At 41.3% G+C, this 22,083-nt stretch overlaps 1 protein-coding gene across 3 annotated transcripts in view; it reads left to right on the forward strand.

Moving 5' to 3' along the window:
• CLYBL (citramalyl-CoA lyase) overlaps nt 1-22,083 on the forward strand; it is a 183,172-nt gene that overhangs the window by 132,324 nt on the left and 28,765 nt on the right. For all 3 annotated transcript variants that reach the window (XM_081908259.1, XM_081908260.1, XM_081908261.1), the window contains exon 3: nt 21,718-21,906. In XM_081908259.1, coding sequence (XP_081764385.1) covers nt 21,718-21,906 — 189 coding nt within the window. The remainder of the gene's footprint in view (nt 1-21,717; nt 21,907-22,083) is intronic.

Genomic DNA, 22,083 nt, shown 5'->3' on the forward strand with positions numbered 1-22,083 from the left:
TGCAATGGCTCCCATGGGTCTTGAGCAAAGTGCTTCCCTTTCCTTATTTCCTAATTATTTTAACTGGATATACCAAGAGTTGATCCTGGGACCTTCTGCATCCAATTCATGTGTTCTGCCATTCAGTGACTAGCCTGAAGTTGCCCAGTGTTCCATAGCTGACTAAAGTAGGGTTTTAAAGTAGGTCTCTTCATCTGAATGGCAAGACTATCCCAATGGTGGTCAAACTTCAGGCTTGTGAAATCTACTTGGCTATTTGCTGAGACACCTCCATCAGCCACAGCCAGGCACAGAACAGTGACACAGGGAGTCATGAGGTTCAAAGCACATGCTCATCCCAGAAATTTATTTATAGGAATACCAAATTCACTGTCCTTTCAAACAAACAAAAAATTCATTCATTCTTCAAGGTATCTTCATTGCAGCAGACTAATTTATGATTTTAATAAATATTTCATTTTTTGCTATTTTTTTTAATTATTTTTATTCAATTTCCAATACAAGATTTAAACATACATTTTCAATATTATCACAAATACGTAATTTTGACTTCCATCAGCTCATCCGCAAATCTTCCGTTTTCTAATCTTCTATCCGCAATTCTAAATTTAACATTGCCTTTTATTTTAAATAAACCTATTCCCTTATTCCCTTTTTTACAGTGTTTCTAATATTATTTCTAATTTTTTTGCTATTGTTGAACAGCGATGACTTGGAAACTCTTGCGTATCTGCAATTCATCCAGCAATGTATCAGTAGATCCTAATCTACCTTCTATTCAGTGCCACACCACACTGTCCCTCCTTCCTGGCTGAGCAGAAATTTGAGTCCAGTTGTCTCCTGTCTGAGTCTGACACTCTGCCAACTTTGCCACTGAGCTATTCAAATAAGACTGCTCCTCTCATAGCCTGCTATCACAGACATTCATGGCATCATTCAGTACAGATGCGTAGGTCAAGGTTTTGGAGGCAATAAAGTGCATTCCTTAAGAACAGCAAATAGAAGTGTAGTTCCTTCTACCTGAAAACAAGAAAGGCAGTATGCATAAACAGGAAGATAGACAGGCCCGCTAGTTTAGTACTGGGTGAAATAAACAAGGAGATTCTGGGCACTGCCAGAGCTCCATTGAGAAATATCATGTCCCCTTGGGGCAGTGGAACAGTCATTGGGCTCCACCTCTCCTAAAAAGATGAGGCCATTGCCATAATATATGATATGGAACTGTGATCAGTATTCAAAAAGCAGAGCAGGATGGCTCAGAAAACAGATCTGATCAAGCAAGTTGAGGCCAAAGTTTGTCAGACTGAGGTGAATTCAAGTAAGACAAATCAGATTAAGGCAACTTGGTCTACATCTGACAAACTCTGCAATCCCAACTACGATTATCTGAGGGTGAGCCTTACTGAATTCATTAGGTTTTGCTTCTTAGTAGATATGATTCAGATGGTGCTGCTAGATGCCACTGAAAAGCAATCAGGACCATGGATAGTTTCAAGTGTGTTTTACTAGCTGAGCTGTAGAAAGGTGTTGTCTCAGCGAGAACTAGAGTCCGCGGAAGCCTCAGAAAGGCTGCCAGGGCCAGACTTCCCAGTGCCAAGCAACTGGAGAACTGTTACTAGCCCTTAAAAGACCCACGGCTGATTCTACAGTCACATGCTCCTGCATGGCTATGGAGCAGGAAAAGCTACAGGAGACTCACCCCCCCCCCCAGGATTTGAAGATGTAATGATCACGTCTCAAGCCCTATAGAAGGGGGGCAGCTAGCTTTCCTCCTACATAGGGTGACCTGTGATATGTCCCAGTCTGAATCCTCTGGATTCTGGATTCAGGGAGCATAACACCCACAGTATGTATGCATAACAAAGCTAGAAACAGAAGAAGGGAACTGCCACAAGTTGCAAGCCTATAAATATATATAATCAATTGGTTTCAAATTACCACAAGGAAACAGGAAGCCTCAGGACATTCATTGACGTTTTATGGATTGTTTAAGCTATGCCTATGAATTGACTCTTGATAAAGATCTCAAGAAATTGCCTGTCCACACACCAAGCCCCTATAAACCTTAGAATTGTCTTTCCATAATTTTTAGGTGCTGATCCTCATCCATAGATGCTGAACTGTATTTCATGAATAATCTTGTGATTATTTGAAGTTTTATATTTGCATTATTCAAAGCTTACTTATACATTATATCGCTTTCTTTCTTGTTATCCTTAGTTATTCACACCTTCTGTTTCTTGGTTTGTTTAGCACGACCTCATTGCGATTGTGCATGCATAATGAAATAAGCCGGCTGAATTCTCGCAGCCTGGATGGTTTAGTGGCTCTAGTGTTTGGTCTCCGTATGGGGAAATCCAAATTCCAATTTTTATCTGCTATAAAGCTCCCCATCTCTTAACCCTGCCATCTTTATTTACGGGGTTACTGCATGTATAAAGTTTGATTGACCAAATTGCTTATAAAACTTGTTGGTTACTTCTCTATAAAATGGCCAAAGCAATGTGCAATAATTCATCATATCTGTTGGAAACATAACGTAACAACTTTTTAAACCTGTAAGCTACCCATTGAAAATCAAACTACATTCAGCTGTGCAGCAAAGCAATGTAAGAGACCTTTCTGACGGCAGGGGGAACTGCTTCAGCTAAAAAACAGTACAGTGCTGGAACTTGATGGACTCCTTGGGAAGTCAAGTTCTGTGAGCTTGTATTTCTAACTACAGCAAAGGAGGACACAATGCTTGAACATACAGTTGCTAATCATATGAACAAATGAATTTTAGGATATGGCAGTGGTGGTTGCTATATCATGCAGAACCACAGTCCCTAGAATGAAATGAAGAACTACAGATGCTGAAAAAACATGCTTGCTGAATGATGATGATGTTGTTGTTGCTAGTTTATTTATACCCCGCCCATATGGCGGCGTTGAACTGGTAATGAAACAGTCTTAAGCTACTAGTTTAAATTCCACTGGAGTGATAGCCCAAACCACGTGGTGTAAGATTCAAAAAATCTTGACCAGCCTTTGCTAATCTGGCGCCATCCAGACAGTTTAGACCACAACTCCCATCAGCCTCAGGCAGCCTTCCAAAATAAAACTGTGGCTAATATGGTGCACAGTTCCATACTACTGGGCTTGTTTTAAGACTTTGACTTGAGATAGCTTAATGTGAAAGTATCTTTGCATGTGGATTGGTGTGCTAACCAAGTGAAGCTCTGTATGGTATTTACAGTAGGAATAGTTCCTAAATTTATGGCTCATTTCACTTGAGAGAGGAGGGAGATGAGAGAATTTAACTCCCAAGTGCTATGACAGTAAGACGTGGGGCACTTGGGGGCTGGGTGGAGAAAAATGAATGGGAAACGGTCTGGAGAAGCTGTTTCTGGGCTCCTTGGGACCAAGATTGAGGAAAGAGAGTAGGAAACCGTGAGACCGGGAAGGCTTGCTTCTTTATCTCAAAACGTGTTGGGAGATGCATAATCAGCAGGGATAATTGCAATGGCGTCAAGTATTTTGCTATCCCGCAACAGCAGAGTAGAGGTCCTTCTACCAAGGTGCATGGAACAATAGAAATACTTGTCCAATGAAGGAAGCTGGATCTTAGAAACCAATAAGAAGAGACCATAAAAAGTGGCCACAACCTAGGATGATTTTCTGCACTCAGTGTTGTCGGATATTTTAAAACCTGATTCTCTAGTGACAAAGTGGGATATGGATTTCATTTTGGAGCATCCCTTTTTTTCAAACTGTTTAATGTTCATGTGTCACTATCACGGTTGTGCCAGCTTGCACCTGGCAGCAGTATAAACAAAGCTTTGGCAAGAGTTCTTTCCTTTGGGATGGAGACATCTGATTTTCAAGCTGAAAACATGTCAGTGTTGCGAGACACTCCAAATAGCCTGGTTTTTTTTTACCAGTACAGTAAATTAACCCGCCTAGTGTAGTGTTAAATGCTTTGCAAACACCGACTGGAGGCAAGGGGGGAAATGGCAAAAACAAACAAAAACACTTCGATAAATTGTTTGCCTAGCTTCGCTGAAAGCAAAATAGCAGAAGCTAAATAAGGAAGGGAAGCTGCCTGGGAATACAAAAGACAGAATGGCAGGATGGAAACGAGACGTTTTTGGGTCTCTGCCTGCTTTCCTGGAATGTGAGAGTGCCCAGGAAAGGCAGTGGGGCAATGCTGAATGAAAGAAACCCCTACAGTAAAATGAAACGGGAGATCTTCTGACAAGGACTTTCAGCCTTAGTGAGCCGCTGAAAATTAAATTGATTGAACAAGCAGACTCAATGGCTGCTGCACCAGAAAATAATTAAAAGTGTGGATCTTGCAAGCATTGTCAACCTGTGAGACCAGCAGCACAGAAAGCATCAAATAAACGGAGCTGAACTGAGCTTTTAGGTCACATGTGTAGCAGCTGAAAAATGCAGTCAGAATAGATTGCAACTCTGCAGGGTAGGAGGTGTTTTTCTCTGTTCTGTCAATATTCTGTTCTACAGTGATATAAAAATGCTGTAAAGGAAGGAGACGAGGATGATACACTAAAACCTAGGCTGTTTGTGCTTCACAATGCCGGGATCCCTTTGCACAAAAGCAGATATTGGTGTTTAGAATACAGGGTTTGAAGGATCTCAGGTTTGGTTTTGTGTTTGCTTTTTTAATTTTTTTTAAAAAAACTGATTTCTGGCCTTTATCTCTGCAAATATATGTTTGAAAGGGGTGCAGAAAAATGCCTGATAAAATCTCAGAGTGAAGACTGGCATCATGTTAAAGAAACAGCCACAATGGTTTTTCAGCTGTGGTGTAATGAGTCCAGACTTGCAATTCGCAGGAAGGGCAATAGATACCAGTGAGCTGAATGCTGATTTAGATGTTTGATTTGTCCCCTTCCCCTCATACTTCAGGCAGGCTTCTTCCTGTTTGAAACTGCAATTCTAAAAAAGCAAAGTATATATTGATTTATGCATACATTCTCATTAAAAAATGAGGCATGTTGGGAATGTGCTGTAGTGACATCACAGATATTATTAGCCTGTCACCAGTAGTGATGGGTGAGATAATCTCCTATGGGCAGCCCAGAACCTCCATATACACTGTCCAGGCTTGCACTGCACCCCATAGAAGTCACTATGCGGTATGACTTCATCCCTGGAGGCACACTCCATTTTCTCTTGAGACAGACAGATGCCCACAATTACCCAGCTCAGGGTTGTATGTCCCCCACAAATGGGAGGCTCTTTGATCCAAGGGAAGCTCCATCAGTGGAGCAGGGGAGGTTTTGTTTGTTTGTTTGCCAATTTAGCCACTCCCCTCCCCCATATTACCATTGGTGGGGTTGATGAGTGCTGATGCTGGCAGGGTTAATCTGTGCAAAGCTCATTCCTTTCCTGTTTAGCTTCCTTAACAGAAAAAGCTTAGTGTTTTCATAAGAGTTCACCCTCAGCTTGCAGAGTTGGTGTAACTGCACTGAGGGTGCTGCGTGCCTGCACATTTTCATATTGCTCTCTCATACTTCCAACATTTCTCCAATGAAAATAGGAATGTCTATTGCTATTTTTCCAGAAAAAGAGATGCTGAAACTCACAATGAACGCTTCCGTCATTCTCTTAGAATGGCAATGCTGCCCACCTGAGTTCCGGCGAGTTCTGGCTGATAAAAAGCCCTGGGGAACGTCCTCTTCCATACCCTCCAACATTACTCCAATGAAATTAGGGATGTCCTAAGGAAAAACAGGACATTCTGGGATCAAATCAGAAACCAGAATGGCTTCTGTAAATCTGGGACTGTCACTGGAAAACAGGGACATTTGGAGGGTCTGCTGTCTGAGATTTATGGTTTGGTTTCAGTGCACTGAACCCACCCTGCTTCTTGGAAGTTCAACTATAGGCAGCAAAACAAACACCCTGGAAAAAGAAAGCATTTTCAATTTGGATAGGGAAAAGGACTGACCACATGAAATGTTTGCAAGAAACAATCAAGAGAATTCACCCAAATAGGGAAGTTCTTCACCAGACCAAAACGCTGGTCTGGTCAAAACAGTTCACAGCAATCGATGAGAGTTTTACTGAATGAACAGAGCTAGCAAAAAATAACTTTTGTGTGCATGCATTTAGAAGACTTTGGACACTCAGTATGCTTTTCTTTTAATTAGTTTTTATTTTAAAAAAATTCTTGTGTAACAAAAAAAGTACATACAGTGTTCAATTCATAGAGTCATTTTCACAGTTTGTTTACATTTGGTGTGAGACACTGTTGTCACAGGCACTTAGACAAGAGCTTCTGGAGGAAGCGATGATGCCTCTTCCTGATATCTCTTCATAATTGATATGAGCCATTTGAAATTTTTGCACATCTGCATAAGATAATTGCAAGTTCTGATGTCAGCACTGACTGGCATCCTTCAAAGACCATTCTGCCCTCTTTCAAACTGGACCTTTCTGAAAACATTCAGAAATGTTTTCTTCTTCCTGGGGGTCCCGGGGTCAGAAATGGTATGAAGCATTTATTTGTGGGGGAAGGTTACATTTTCCACCTGATTTTAAAGGCTATCCAATAAATGCAGATCTCTTTGAAAGTTAACAGCTCAAGCAAGAAACTGAGAAAGGCAGGGAGAGAAAGAGTCAGGGTATATTTTTGCTGACTCTGTTTCTTCTTCTGTTACACATTACTGCCAAACTTCAGAGCACACAGCAGTGCTCAAGAGTGGGAAGATCTTTGCTTGAGTGTCCCAGAAGCACACTTCCCTTTTGAAAGGAACGTTTCCTAGGAAGCGTATTTATCACGTTTCGCTGCAATGTGAAAATGAATAAGGGTGAAGAGGTACAGGGTTGGGTTCTTCACTGATAGCAGATTAACTCATATGGTTCTGCTGCAGGTTTTTACCCACAGAACAGAAACTGAGTTCTCCAGGGTTGGGCTACAGCCACACCATGCCTTTAAAACCACATGGGCTATCTCCAAAGAATCATGGGGACTTTTCTTTTCTTTTCTTTAAGGGTACTGTAGCTCCTTGACTCCTGCCAACCTAGCAGTTTGAAAGCATGTCAAAGTGCAAGTAGATAGATAGGTACCGCCCCAGCGGGAAGGTAAACGGCGTTTCCGTGCACTGCTCTGGTTCGCCAGAAGCGGCTTAGTCATGCTGGCCACATGACCCAGAAGCTGTACGCCAGCTCCCTCGGCCAATAAAGCGAGATGAGCGCCGCAACCCCAGAGTTGGCCACGACTGGACCTAATGGCCAGGGGTCCCTTTACCTTTAGCTCTTTGACGGATAGACTACAGTTCTCAGGATTCTTTGGGAAAAGCCATGACTGTTAAAGTGCTTTAAATATATTTAGTGAGAGGCCTTTATAAGTTGCTCCTAGGTTCATTGGGTTGCCCCAAGTCTGGTTAAGATCAAGTAGAAACGGGATGGAAGTCATGATATTTTTCTGTCATTAGGTGGGCTTTTGTAGATAAACACATTCAGTATGTTTGGGCTTCTTAGGATTTTTTTTACTATGTATATATTATTACAGGCTATCCCAATCTCCACAAGCGACCTGAAATCCCAGGGGTTCTGGGCATTCACCCTGGGTTTTGCTTCTGTGGGGAAGACTGAAGCAAAATGGAGCCTAGTTTCTTTAAGAAACATGGTTCAGTAACTCACATTTACACCTGCAAGTCTGCAGTGGAGGGGGTGCAGAACGTTATACCCCAAGAGTGCGTCTTGTTGCCCCTCTCGTAGCTTCAGCAAGCTTGGGTCTAAAGTAGCAGTCAGGCATGGCTCCCGGTCTCTCGGCTGTAGCCTCTCCGGCCAGCAGCCAAGATGGTCCTGACTTCTAGCCCCTGTGTGGAGTTCTGACCTGCACAGCAACTTATGCAAGTCTGACCTTTGTTCTCCTTCCTCTTCCCAGCACACCTCTCCCCCAAAACCCAACCCTCCTGTAAAATGGCGCTTTTTCCTGTCATGTCCCAACCCTCCCTGTCAGTTGGCAACCCCTGTTTTTCACATTCCTGAGACCCTTCCTTTGATGGGCTAATGGCTTTGCTCTTAAATAACCCAGCTAGGCTGGTTTGCCAGGGATTCCTTGTCCAGCACAGTTCTACACTTTCCCTTCCTATCCCCAGATATTAGCTAGATTCTGAGATTCCTTAATTTATTGGGGTCTCTCCTGCCCAAACGAAACCTATAACAATATTGTACGTTGCTGTAATTCACTTCAGGATTATTATTATTATTATTATTTTCTGTGGGAAAGCAATTTTCAAATTGAATGAGTTGAACCAAATTGAGAGAAGAAGACATAAGGTAAGATGTTTAGCGAAGTGGAGCCACTTTTGGAATGGCCCCTTTAAAAATGAAGTCTAAAAGTCTCTTTTCCTCTCCAGGATTGACCTGGCGGGGGAAGCAGTCCTGAAAGTTTGAAAGAGAACCTAGCTATACATAGTGAAGATTACCGTATTTTTCGCACCATAGGGCGCACCGGACCATAGGGCGCACCCAGTTTTTTGGGGGGGAAATAAAGGGGGGGAAATTATTTCCCCCCCAGGCGCGGGGCTGGGGCGGGGGAAACTCGAGCTTCCCCCGACCCCAGCCCCTAAACAGGCAGCTCTCTGCAAGCCGTGGGAGCACTCCCGCTGCTTGTGGAGAGGTCCGCTAAGCCTGGGCGCGCTGAGCTCAGCGCGCGCAGGCTTCGGCATGCTGGCAACTCTCCGCAAGCAGCGGGAGCGCTCCCGCTCCTTGCGGAGAGGTCCGCGAAGCCTGGGCGCGCTGAGCTCAGCGCGCGCAGACTTCAGCATGCTGGCAACTCTCCCCAAGCAGCGGGAGCCCAGCGCTGGGCTCCCGCTGCTTGCGGAGAGGTGTGCGAAGCCTGGAGAGCGTGAGGGGTCGGTGCGCACCGACCCCTCTCACTCTCCAGCCTTCAGCGAAAGCCTGCATTCACACCATAGGACGCACACACATTTCCCCTTCATTTTTGGAGGGGAAAAAGTGCGTCCTATGGTGCGAAAAATACGGTAGTTGACTCTGTCAACAGGAAAAAAATGCACTTTATATATATATATATAAATGTTTTCTTTATAAGGAGATACGCACATAGATGAACAAGTGAACAGTCAGGCAGTTCATGATTTTTTTAAAAGGCGGACATTATATGGGGAAGGGAAAAGATGGGCGCATGAGCCAATGTTGTGCACTTCTGCCATTTAGCCGTAGACTTGTGAGGAAACAAGACATATCCCACAGCAGCTGCAGAGCAGGAGGTAGGAAACCGCATGCTCCTTGGAGTCTGGATCTGCTGCCCTTCCCACCTGCTACCCGAGGCGACTGCCTTACCTGGCCTTATGGGTGAGATGGCCCTGGAGCTAGGGAAAACACACATTGACAACATCGCACAAAGGGATGAGGAGGCATGTGAACTTGAACAGAGATTATTTAACAGCAGCATTCAAACTAAAGTATTTGCAGCGTATGGTTGTTTGGCAAGAACTCAAAAGTGTTGCCCCGAGTTTCTTCCTTTGGATTTGAATTAGCAGGGCCTTTACTGTGGCGGCACCTACTAATTGGAACATTCTTCATTCAATAATACTATTTTTGGTACATGCTGGCTACTTTTCTGATTACAGGGGGTTTTGTTGGTCAAGCGCACTTCTAATCTCTGAATGTGTGAAATTATTATAGTGTGGAAATGTGGTGTATTTTTTCCCCCTTGTACATACTTTGGTATTTCTAATGTTAAGCAGTTTGTAGGTCTTTTTAAATGTATAAGAATATGCATCCTTGTTTGGGGGCACCTGTTCTTATATGTGACCAAAACTGGATCTGTGCCATTGCTTTTCCTTGCTGGTGTCTGTTCATTCGACAATGTTTATTACTACTAAACTATTCCGTGGCAAAGGTGCAGTTGTGGACAGAACATAGACAGCTGGGGGGGAGGAAGCGGGCAGACCGTTTGGACAGCACAGAGCCTGCGCGCGCCCAAGCCACCGCGTCACTCCCAGGAGAAATGGATGGCTCTGGCGTGCTGCAAGCCCCGCAGTGAGTGCTGCCTGGCATTTTGTCACCCCCTCAATGGTGACACCTGGGGCGGCCCGCACCCACCACACACCCCTTCCTCTGCTCGGGGGGGGGCTTCTAAACAGTGGTGTTAGAAGGAAAGGGAATGCAGAAAAGTACAGACAAGTATAATTATGTTATTAACAACGCCATTCACAAAAGAGCAAATTGTTTTATAACACAATCTTGTCATTGGTAAGCCAATTAACACCTGTAGTGTGATTTAAAAAAAATAAAAATCCTTTGTCCCAATTCAACCCACAAGTGATAATATTGAATCCCTTAACAAATTGTACAGTGGTACCTCGGGTTAAGAACTTAATTCATTCTGGAGCTCCGTACTTAACCTGAAACTGTTCTTAACCTGAGGCACCACTTTAGCTAATGGGGCCTCCTGCTGACACCATGACACCGTCTCACAATTTCTGTTCTCATCCTGAAGCAAAGTTCTTAACCCAAGGTACTATTTCTGGGTTTGCAGAGTCTGTAACCTGAAGTGTCTGTAACCTGAAGCATCTGTAACCTGAGGTTCCACTGTAATTCAATTGTTTGGAGGAATAATGAGAAATACACACACACACACACACACACACACACACACACACACAAACTACATTGGGGCAAGGTCTCCAGTTTGGAATAACAGGGAGAATAGGAAATAGCCATCACAAACTCTGTTTCGCTACATTTTTCCAGAAAAAATTGTTCCTCATTGATTCTCCCCTCTGTTTAGCATCTTTTGACAGTAATACTGATTATCTGTCCTGGTTGAACCCTCAGCTGAAAACCTGAAACAAAATGACCCGGCCTAGCCTGTTTCAACACTGGCATTTCTGGGGAAGGGGAACAGCTTGGAAAAGAAGTTCCAAGTTCTCTCTCTTTGGCACAAACTAATCCTGCCAGAGTAATGACCCTCCTTAGGAAATATGTAGGCTGACTTTGACAAAGGAAAACTGAAGCCCAGGGTATGGTGGCACCCGGTACAGACAAGAGACAAAAGCATCAGCAATGTCAGGCTGCATAAACAAACCACTACAGGGGACTAACATTAAATCATAATTGCATGTTTTATCATGTCAGTACTGTCACAAAACAGCTAACTCTGGCTGTGACTACAGTAATTAATTTTCTACTGCCATGTGAAATATATGGAGTTACCCTTAACTATCAGGCAGAAGCTACAATCTGCTTGCCACAGTACTAGATCAGATTTTTAACATTACATGAATTGAAAGGTACTGTAATTAACCAGTCTTGGGGTGGTGCTTTGTACAGCAATTGGTCCTTAAGTACCCCAACAAAATTAGATTTTAAATCCACGTTGCTTTATTATTTTTAGCACTTTTAATTTGTCCAGGGCTTTATGGTGCTTATTGCGTTCAGCCTTGCAAAAGCCACATGGCGCAGACCAACATTGTTCTTCGTTCATTTGCACATGCGTGTCTTCTCTCATTTTCGCTACACAGCAATAGAAGAATAGAATGGTCTTTTGGATTTCCCCCTGCAACTTGATTTTATATAGTAAAAAAAAAAGACTCTAGTTGAGAAGGAAAAGCACCTGTGACAAGACAATTCAAATACATAAAGGTGTATTTATAAAGGCACTTTTTTGTTGTAGCATCTGTGAGGCGGGGCAAATCATAAGTATTGGGGTGATATATCCAAGAGCAGAAAACGAAACTATACTCCTTTTGTTCCAAGTCCAGAAAACAATTCTCAATAAAGACATCTTTATCAAGTCATTTCTTTATGACGGTTATGGTTTGTATTTCCCTTTACAGTTCTACACCCGTTCTCTCATACTACATTGCTGTTTTGTTTTATTTTTACAAAATGCTAATTCAGACATTTGGACTTTGTAATAATGCATTTGTGCATTGCTGGCATTTGTTTAGGGTTGTTTATCCTTTATAGTTTTATAAATGAGTCTAAGGGGCTCTGTCTTAGTTGTCACTTACTTCCCCCCAATCTTGCATTCTGTCTTATCCTATCCGACAGTAGAATTGAGACTACTCTAATCCCTAGAAGTTTGGAACTAATGAACTAACTGCTGAGCTGCTGCCACGGAGCTTGGTCCCAAGCTATACTGTACTTCACACTCGATTTATTCTCCAGATGGCGAGTCTCTGCTGCCCCGCTGCGAGGGACCACCTCTTCCACTGGAGTGTAAAAGTGGACGGATGTTGTTTTCTTTGCAGATTTGATAATTCAGAGCTGGTAACTTGTGAAGATGATTAGTTATTAACTTTAATGGATGCCAGTTGAACCAACTGCACGCATATTCTCTTTTTTAATTTCAGTGTCTGTTCGTTGTAGCGATGCTTGATTTATCAGCAGTGCCGATGTGGCCAAAATCACAGCGTTTCCCCCCCATTTAGTAACAGACCTCACAGGGCACCCAAGCTTCTCATCAATTCAGAGTTAGGTATTAAAATGAGGGAATTAATATGATTATTGGTATAAATTTGCATTTTAAGGATCCCCTCAAACAGATTATAAGTAAACACTGTGCTGATGAATGTGCATACTTCACATTTTCTTTGCCATCAATCTCCACATTTATAGAGTATGGAACCAGGATGATGATTTTCATAGGCTCATCCCAATTAATTAAACTTGCAGTCATTTGACCTGCTAGATGAAGCACTATGAAGCTGTTTGGAGAATTTACAGTTCTTCTAACTATAAAATATATTTTAACTGTCCTGGTAAGAGTTCTTAATTGACTATAGAATGGGAGGCAGGCAACATTTTTCAGATTAAGCTCTGAGTATAAAAAGCTCTGGTTTCATTGATTCTGGTTTAAACCCGAAACTTGTGTGTGGATAAGATAATGCTCATAGTGTCTTATTGCAGTAAGAGCTCTCTGTCTGTACAACATGCTTTTCTCTATTTGGCCGGTTTTGTATGCAAGCAAGCCACTGGAAAAATCAGAATCTCCTGGGTAACTTTAGCAAAAGCTGAAGCTCTCATTTAGCAATTCCTTCGTTGCCTTTGTAATAATGGTCCTACAAGATGCGCTACTAGAATTTCCTGTTACTTCTTCAGTCTTTTAAAGGGGAAAGATCATTGTTCTTTTGTATACATGGATTCATTTAAGTATAGGCAAATTTTAAATTGCTCCATTGCGTCGCACTTAGTCTTAAGTTTAATAGAATGGTCTTAAATAGTGCGGTAAGGCCTCTTTGCTGAAGCTAAGCAGATCTGGGTCTGGACTGTTCAGTGCCCGGATGGAAGACCATAAACTCCATGTTGACTGTGATGGGTTTCATCAGGGAATAAGAGAGGGATAGAAATGGAATCCTGTAAATACAGTAAGTGGAAAATAAATAACACACAAGTTGACACAAAAGCTTGGCAACTGTAAAAATTAGAAGGAAATGTTTTTGTTTTTTTTATCGTTTACACCTGTGTTTCACCCTTTGTGCAAAGAACTCAGGGTTATTTTCTTGCTGCGCTGAGAGGCTTGTCCTTCCAGTCGCATGCTTGTGAGCAAACTCAAAAAGCCTTTGTGTTAAGAACTTCTCTCGGTTTTCTAGCAGTTCATTCCTGGCGTCCTAATCCTAAACACATTTACTGGGAAATAAGCCCCACTGACTTTGCTTTGTAAATGTGCTCCGAATCAAGGCCTACATATTTAGGATCCAACACAATGCAAAACACTGCAGCTGCTCAAATCATCATCAGAGTTACAATGCATACTGCAAAGCAGCTGTCCCCAGCAGTGGACTGGGCGAGGAGGAGCTGGGAAGTGGTGGGAGAAGAAGCAACACATGTATAAGGCAGCTACAAGTGTCTTCTAAGCCAGAGTATCAATAGGCCTTAGATCAGTGGTTCTCAAAGAGCGTGGCGAGACACTGCTGTATCAGCAAAAGATGGCAAAGGCAGAATCTGCAAGCATCCCTATTTCCCAGGGATAGTCCTGGATTAACAGAAGCAGTCCCAGTTTCTAATTTGATCCCAGAATTTTCCGCTTTTCTTCAGGGTGTCCTATTTTCATTGGAGAAATGTTGGAGGGTATGGAGTTATGTGACCCCTAAGCCAAGGAGATAAGTAACTATATACAACCTTTAGATCTTTGAAGGCTGCCCTGCATAGGGAAGTTTTCTAATGTTTCTCTTTCTTCTTCTTCTTTTTACGTTTTTATATATGTTGGAAGCTGCCCACAGTGGCTGCAGCAACCCAGTCACATGGGTGGGATAATAATAATAATAATAATAATAATAATAATAATAATAATAATAATTGACATCCCTATTTTCACTGGAGACATGTTGGAGGGTATGCAAGTGTGGAAGAAAGACTGAAAGACAAGCAAAGAAGCATTTAAACATTTCAGTGTAGTAGAGTAATAGTCTAGGCTTTTTTTATTTTTAAGAAATTATATAGAACCAGAAACAGTATCTATGCCTCTCTTCAAGAGCATAGGCAATTCTTTTACAATTCTTCATGACATATTGTCTCAGATTAGACCTAATATAAATGAGACTACCCGACAAATGCAAGCTCACACCTCTTATTCAGCTTGTATGCATACTAAAGGTACATATGTAAGAGGCTCACTTATAATTATATTTTGGGAAGGATTAATGTTATTATGTAGCTGCATGGTTTTATACTTTCTTGAGATCCCATGATCATATATTATAAAGTAGTTGTGTTCTGTGTTATTTCTCAAGCACTGCTAGGAGTTGTTTATTTTTGTTTTCCAGTGTATCCTTTTTAATTTATTTATTGATACTTATTCATAGCTATACAAACCCATTACAAAATATATTTTATATAATATACAGTGGTACCTCCGGTTGCAGATGGGATCCATTCCAGAGCTCCAGTCAGATCCCAAGGTTTTCACAACTGGAGGTGCCTGTTCTGCGCATGCGCGCACGGCAAAACCTGGAAAAATACTTCCGGGTTTGCCGTGTGCGTATCCCGAAGGATTTCTAACCAGAGGTGCGCGTAAGTTGAGGTACCACTGTACTAAGATAAAAGAACTACTTAGCCTATAAAAGAACAAAGTCAGAAAGAAGATACAGCAAGAAAAGGAGGGGGAGAAAGGAGAAAGTAAAGAAAATTTGAAAAGAGTAAAAAAAAGTAAAAGGACTTCCAGCTCTCTGTTCTGGAGTGGCACGTAATATTCATCCGTTAAAATCCAACCATTCTATGTTCAGTCTTCAAATCCTGATATTGCCTGTTCATTTTCTCTCACACGCAAAACGTCCATGATAAATTTCCAGTCCTTGACAAATGTCAGTAATGATTTTTCTCTAATTAAACATGTTAACTTTGGCACCTCAGCCAGATCCAATAATTTTATCAGCCATTCTTCTGTAGTGGGTAGGGCTGTATCTTTCCATTTTTTGTGCATGTTGCGGTGTTGGCACTATAGTCATGTACTGGAGTAATCTTCCATAGTCCTTTTCTAACTGTATGCCCATTAACCCTGCCTTCAGTTGAATACAGTGGTACCTTGGTGGTCGAACGCCTTAGTTGTCAAACAAATTGGCTACCAAATATCACAAACCCAGAAGTGAGTGTCCTGGTTTGTGAACTTTTTTTAGAAGCTGAATGTCTGACATGGCTTCTGCAGCTTCTGATCAGCTGCAGGAAGCTCCTGCAGCCAATCGGAAGCCACACCTTGGTTTTTGAACCGTTTCAGGAGTCGGACGGAGTCCCGGAACGGATTAAATTCGAGAACCAAGGTACAACTGTATTAACCTTTAAAATCTGCTGTATCAATTAGGTATTTGTATCCAATATTTTTTAGCCTTTTTTACATGTCGACCAAGCATGATAAAAAGTCCCTTCATGTTCTTGGCATTTCCAGCAAACATTTCCAGCAAATTCCTGAATAGTTTCTCAGGACTTAAAGACCGATACATCGTTTTACAAAAATTATCTTTAAGATTGTAAAACAATTTAAATTTTAGCCCCTTACTCCATATATGTTCCCACTCTTATATCTGTATTGTATAACACACACAAGAAAGTGCCCATTTAATCATGCATTGTTTAACCTTTGCTTCTTCCATTTCAATTTTCCCACAAGATTTATACATTTTTGCAAAATGTATGAAAAATTGGTGTGGCATGCGCAAATTTTTATTCTGAAAGTGTGGCCTAGAGAAAGAAGCTTGAGAATCCCTGCCTTAGAGTATATTCTGCATTTCCCCCTGACTGGAAAAATAGACTGTAGCTATACAGTACAGGCATTGGAATATTTTCCTCTGGTGTCTTTGAGGGGGTTGGGAAAGATGCAGTCCTCACTATTAGCATTCTATGAAGGTTGCTTCAGTTATACTCCCTACAGTGACAGATGCTGAAGACCACTCTACTCTAAGCAATGTTCTGACAATGAAGCAGTTGATGAGCACATTTTCTTATCCAGATTAGTAAACATGGTGCCCTCCAGACTGTAACTCCCATCATCCCTGACCATCAGGTTTGATAGGAATTGAAGGCATCAGGTTGGCTACTCCTGTCCTGTTTTTAGCTGAGAGTTTCAAATATCTTTATATTAAAGGGTGCATCCATAGGGAGTGTTTAGTATGGAATTTATTCTTACTACAGTGGTACCTCGGGTTACAGACGCTTCAGGTTACAGACTCTGCTAACCCAGAAATAGTACCTCGGGTTAAGAACTTTGCTTCAGGATGAGAACAGAAATTGTGCTCCGGCGGCGTGGCAGCAGTAGGAGGCCCCTTCAGGTTAAGAACAGTTGGTTCTTACAGTTGGTGCTTCAGGTTAAGAACAGTTTCAGGTTAAGTACAGTCCCCCGGAACGAATTAAGTACTTAACCGAGGTACCTCTGTACTGCTACTAATACTATTACTGTTATTCATTTATGAGCCTCTAAGTGGTTTGCAAAATTTTAAAAGCATAAGCAATAAACATAACATAAAATCAGGAAAAAGTACATTGCAACAAAAATTATACAGTGGTACCTCGGGTTACAGACGCTTCAGGTTACATATGCTTCAGGTTCCAGACTCCGCTAACCCAGAAATAGTACCTCGGGTTAAGAACTTTGCTTCAGGATGAGAATAGAAATCGTGCTGCGGCGGCAGCGGGAGGCCCCATTAGCTAAAGTGGTGCTTCAGGTTAAGAACAGTTTCAGGTTAAGAACAGAACTCCAGAACGAATTAAGTTATTAACCCGAGGTACAATAATTCAGAAAATATACCCAATAAAACAGTAGCATAAACTTTGGCAGCAGAATTGTGTCATCAATAAATGCAGAACCATCATTCTTTCATTAACTCTCTTTTCATACGAGACACCTGCGTGTGTCTTGCGTTTTCCACATGGTTCTTCCAACTTTTTTCAGAATGCCGAAACTCTCATCTTTTTTAAGAATGGAAGAGCAGCACAATGTCTGCAGGTATAGATGCCTCTTGCACTGATCTGCCATCTTTTTTTAAAGAGCAATTTGATGCAGGAAAGTGACCTGCCAAGAAAATGACCCTATTAAAACACAGCACCCTGTTCCAGAGGGTTTCTCTTTATGAACTTGTTCATTATTTTTTAATCAATTGTTTAAATAGCACTAAAATGGCCGAGAGAGAGAGAGAGGGAGAGGGAGGGAGAGAGGTATAGCTATTACACCATAAATCTATAGGGGAAAATTCAGTGTGGCAATTGTTCCATCAGCATAAGTTTTTCAGCTTGTCATTCAAACAATTTAGTCATATTCTCCCCCTGCATGCTGTTCTGGGGTGTTCCACAACCCCTCCAAACCATTTTTTGCGGTTATGCAGGAAAATTGAAGAAAAACCCTGTTACGCTGGCTGCTGCTGCTGATTTTCTTCTCCTATATTTTTTGATGACGATGCTATTATGAGAATGTCTTTTATTATGCATTTCTCGTTATTGTAATTGTACTTATATAACTGTTTTGATTTTGATACTGCATAGATATTCTGTTACATATTGACATTTGTGTTCCGTTTTGTAATCTACTCTGCGGCCTTTTGACAATTGGCAGCATATACATTTAATTAATAATAATAATTCAATCTCACCCATGGTGTTATATTTTTGAAATGATTTATACAAAAAAAATTGTTAACCACCTTTAACTATATTGCTAAGATGGCAGAACCAGGCAGAGGGCCTTTTCAGTAGTGGCGGCCGCCCTGTGGAATGCCCTCCCATCTGATGTCAAGGAAATATATAACTACCTGACTTTCAGAAAACATATGAAGGCAGCCCTGTTTATGAAAGTTTTTAATGTTTGATGTTTTATTGTGTTTTTAATATTGTATTGGGAGCTGCCCAGAGTGGCTGGGGAAACCTAGCCAGATGGGCGGGGTAATAATAATAATAATGATGATGATGATGATGATGATGATGATGGCAGTGATCAGAAACTTTCCCTAATTCTTGTTGTTGTTGTTTTATCGCATGCTTATGACTGGGAAACCCAGCCAAATGGGTGGCATAGAAATAAATTACTATTACTATTAGGCACTGTAACACCATAATACAAAAAAAATAGTATTGTCGTGTTATAGTGCTATACCTCTTCTTCACTTAAATAGAAAGAAACAGCAGAGATAATTTCAAAAATTTTAGCAGGACCATGAAAAGATGTTCACCACATTGGTAAATCAGGCAAAGAGCTTCAAATCACCCTCGTCCACAGCAGCTAAACCTCAACACTTGTATGGACAAAGCACCTTAGAATGTACACGTTGGGCAGGGGGGATTCAAAACTCCTGATGGTGTGGAAAGTCAGTTCCAATTCAGGTTTACAATGGAAGACCAATGACCAAGTAGTTTTTGGAGCCATGACACATGGAAGGATCTAGCCTCAAACCTCCCCCTATGGAATTTCTCAAGTTCATTTCATATGAGTCGCTCCATACAGAGTGATCTATAGGGGGAGATAACAAACAGGAATGTAGGCTGAACATACCTGGAGCTTTTGAAATCCTCAAACTTGTGAAGCAGTGTAATCTTATGGTTAGAGCTTAAAAACATTTTGTAAATCACATAAAGTTGCATCTGATAAAGTGATAGTGGGACTTGTTGCTAAGGAATAATAATTTTCTTTAAATGGACAGAGCTAAAATATAATGTTTCTATGAAAATCTATTATCCACCCAACAGATGGCAAGAGCGTATAATCTCTCACAGTAACACATTTTTCTTCTGAAATATGGAGTAGGAGAGTAATGTGATTGCTGGCTGGTTATTTTGAGGTATGTAGCAGAGGATGTACATATTTGGTTTATGAAAATTACTCACAACAGCAGACTGAGGCCGTAGTTCTACTAAGGCAGTAAACCTGGGTCTGAGCTGTATTCTTCTGACTGCTGCTGGGGGCCCAAAATAATTGATCATCAAATGTTTCCCGATATAAAACTATTCTTTCTGCGTAGCAGATTGGTAGGGCTGCAGCGTTTAGTTGTTAATTGTTTCCATTAAACTTTGAATTGCCCTCAATTAATTGGGCAACATGCTTTTTAATTAAAATTAAAAATATTTTAAATAGTTTGGATCCAAAGTGGAAAGATGACTAGGTCCAGCTCTACCATTAGACAGAGTGAGGCGAATGCCTCAGGCGGCAGCCGTCTCATTGTTCCTTTTAAGCCCTCTTTCTGCTCTCCTCAGTCTGAGAACAGAGTTGTGCAGGCCTCATGGCCTAGTCTACTCCCACTTTTGACTCAAGCAGCAAAATGTCTTGCTTTCCCCCTGCACATCTCCAAAAAAAGCCATTCCAGAGGACCAGGACACTCCTAAAGAGTGTGGGCTATGTCCCAGGGGACTGCAGTGGCAGAAACGAATTGTCCCAGACTTGGCAGAGGTACCACTAGAAAGACTGTGAAAATCCACCTGTAAAAATATCATTTGGGGGCTCAGCGCCACTTGTGATCAAACCACATTGGCTTCTTGTTTCATTTTGCTTTTTTAGCAAAGTAAAATAGGGCATGTTTTATCCTTCGGAGCATACTTTGTCTCAGGAGGAGGATAGGTGGCTAATCTTATGCCAAATAAGATGTCACGTAATGTTCGGTGCAAATGAGAAGCAATCTCATAATAAGATTTTTTGGAGGGAGGGTTATTTGAGTGTTAAATCACAAAGTGCTGCTTTTTCTTATTGGAAGAAACCCCGCTGCTGGGTTTTTTAAAGCAAAGGGAGCCATCTCCCAGCCATAGTATGTTGTAATGAGCTGCACTCCTAATTCTATGTACAAGCACTACCATTCTCTATCCATCTGATAGACACATATTAAAGCCAGTGTTTGGGGATATAGGGGTGGTAGCTCCAAGCTGATGATTGTTTTGAGTGTCATTAACTTTCTCCCTCTGTCACACTAACCGGGTGAGGGGCCATTGGTTTCTTCTGTCTAAACTTATCCTAATTATTAGTCTCGTAAATCAGTGCACCATACAGCTGTCTTAAACTGGTCTTGGAGACCTTATCCTGATCGGTCCTGACAACTGTAAGCTACTGTTTCCTCACACTGTTTAACTCGGACCACATTTTGCAGCCTCTTCTGCCTCTACTCCCAAGGTCGGATTGGTATCCGTCTGGTTTAAATCTAATGTTTTGTGTTGTCTCGCTGACTGGCTTTGCTCTGGATACTAACTTTGATGATTTCCCTCCCTCCTCCCTTTCGTTTGCCTGTTTCCTTGATAAGTATTTTGGGGGGCAAATGGCTGCATATTGTTAACACCATTATCCATTCTCTCCCCCCCCCATGCCCTTTCTTTAAAACATTCATCAGTCAGAAGCTTTAAAGTTTTATTAGTACTATAAAAAACTCTTCACAAATGAAATTGCTTTTGATAAGTGTTCATTTTGACAATGAGAATTTGCTAAGGGCTGTTGCCAAGTTGAAGGAATTTGTGTTTTGAAACTGAAATTGGCAGGAAGTCGAGAGTCCAGGCACTTTCTTGCTTTCAGTCTGTCTGAATTTCTGTCTCTGGCCCAATAAAAATGTTTTATTTCAGCAACTGCTCAATTATTCAGAAGGAAAACATTGTTCAGATGCGCTTACTTTTTCTTCCACGTTTTCTTCTGTGGGTGTCAGTTTGAGCATATATGTTTGGATTTGTTTATTTTAAATTGCTTCAGTAAAAGCAGAATGTATGTGTGCCCTTTGTGGGAGATTTTTTACTCCTTTAATTATCCTGCTCTTCCTTCAACGTTTCTGTTATAAGTTAATGGAAAGAAGGAGAGAAGTCCATGTATGGGCAGGTTAGGAGGGTGTATACAACAAAATGCATAAATAAATACAAATAGTGATATTGCTAGTATTTACAAGAAAGTATACTGGAGGAAATATTCTCTTAATGTTGACATTTAAGTTTTCCCTTTTGGACACAACTCAGACCACAATCCTGTGCATGCTTACCTGGAAGTAAGTTCCATTGAACTAAATAGGACCACTTCCGAGAAGAAATACAGAGGATTGTGCTGTTAGCAGAGTATATATTAGATTCTTTCCAGTCATGTAATTGTATATATTTCCCCACAAAATTAGTAATGATGACTTAGAAATGGAATGTTAAAAACATTGGGTCTATTAAAATCATAACACGCTGAATCAGTTTAATGGCTTTTCATTATTATTTAAAAGATGCTCAAGATTCAGAAAACTGCAATAAATGTACAGTAGAATGTGAAATTAAGAGTTCTTTTTACTTTTTATCCCCTCTCAACTCTAGGCAGAAGCAAGAACGACTAGTGTGAAAGCACTTGAAGAATTTGAGTTTGGTCGGACTGAGAAGTGTGTTAGGATCAATTCGGTATCCAGTGGTCTTGCTGAAGAAGATATAAAGGTCATTTTGCAATCCAAGGTTCTCCCTACAAGTCTGATGCTTCCAAAAACTGAAAGTGTCGAAGAAATAAGATGGGTGAGTAAATTGGGATTCGTCACTATCTCAGCATTAGATTAAGATCTTTGCTACTTTGTTTAGAAGGAAGAGACTTTGGGACTTGTGGATTTAGCTCATGAGGCAAGTAAGAAATATCTCTAGTCACAGTACTACTTGAATTCATCCTTACCATCATCTGCTTATTAGTAAACATTA

This window comes from Podarcis melisellensis (assembly GCF_964234715.1).
Source record: "Podarcis melisellensis genome assembly, chromosome: 4".
Classification (NCBI taxonomy): domain Eukaryota; kingdom Metazoa; phylum Chordata; class Lepidosauria; order Squamata; family Lacertidae; genus Podarcis; species Podarcis melisellensis.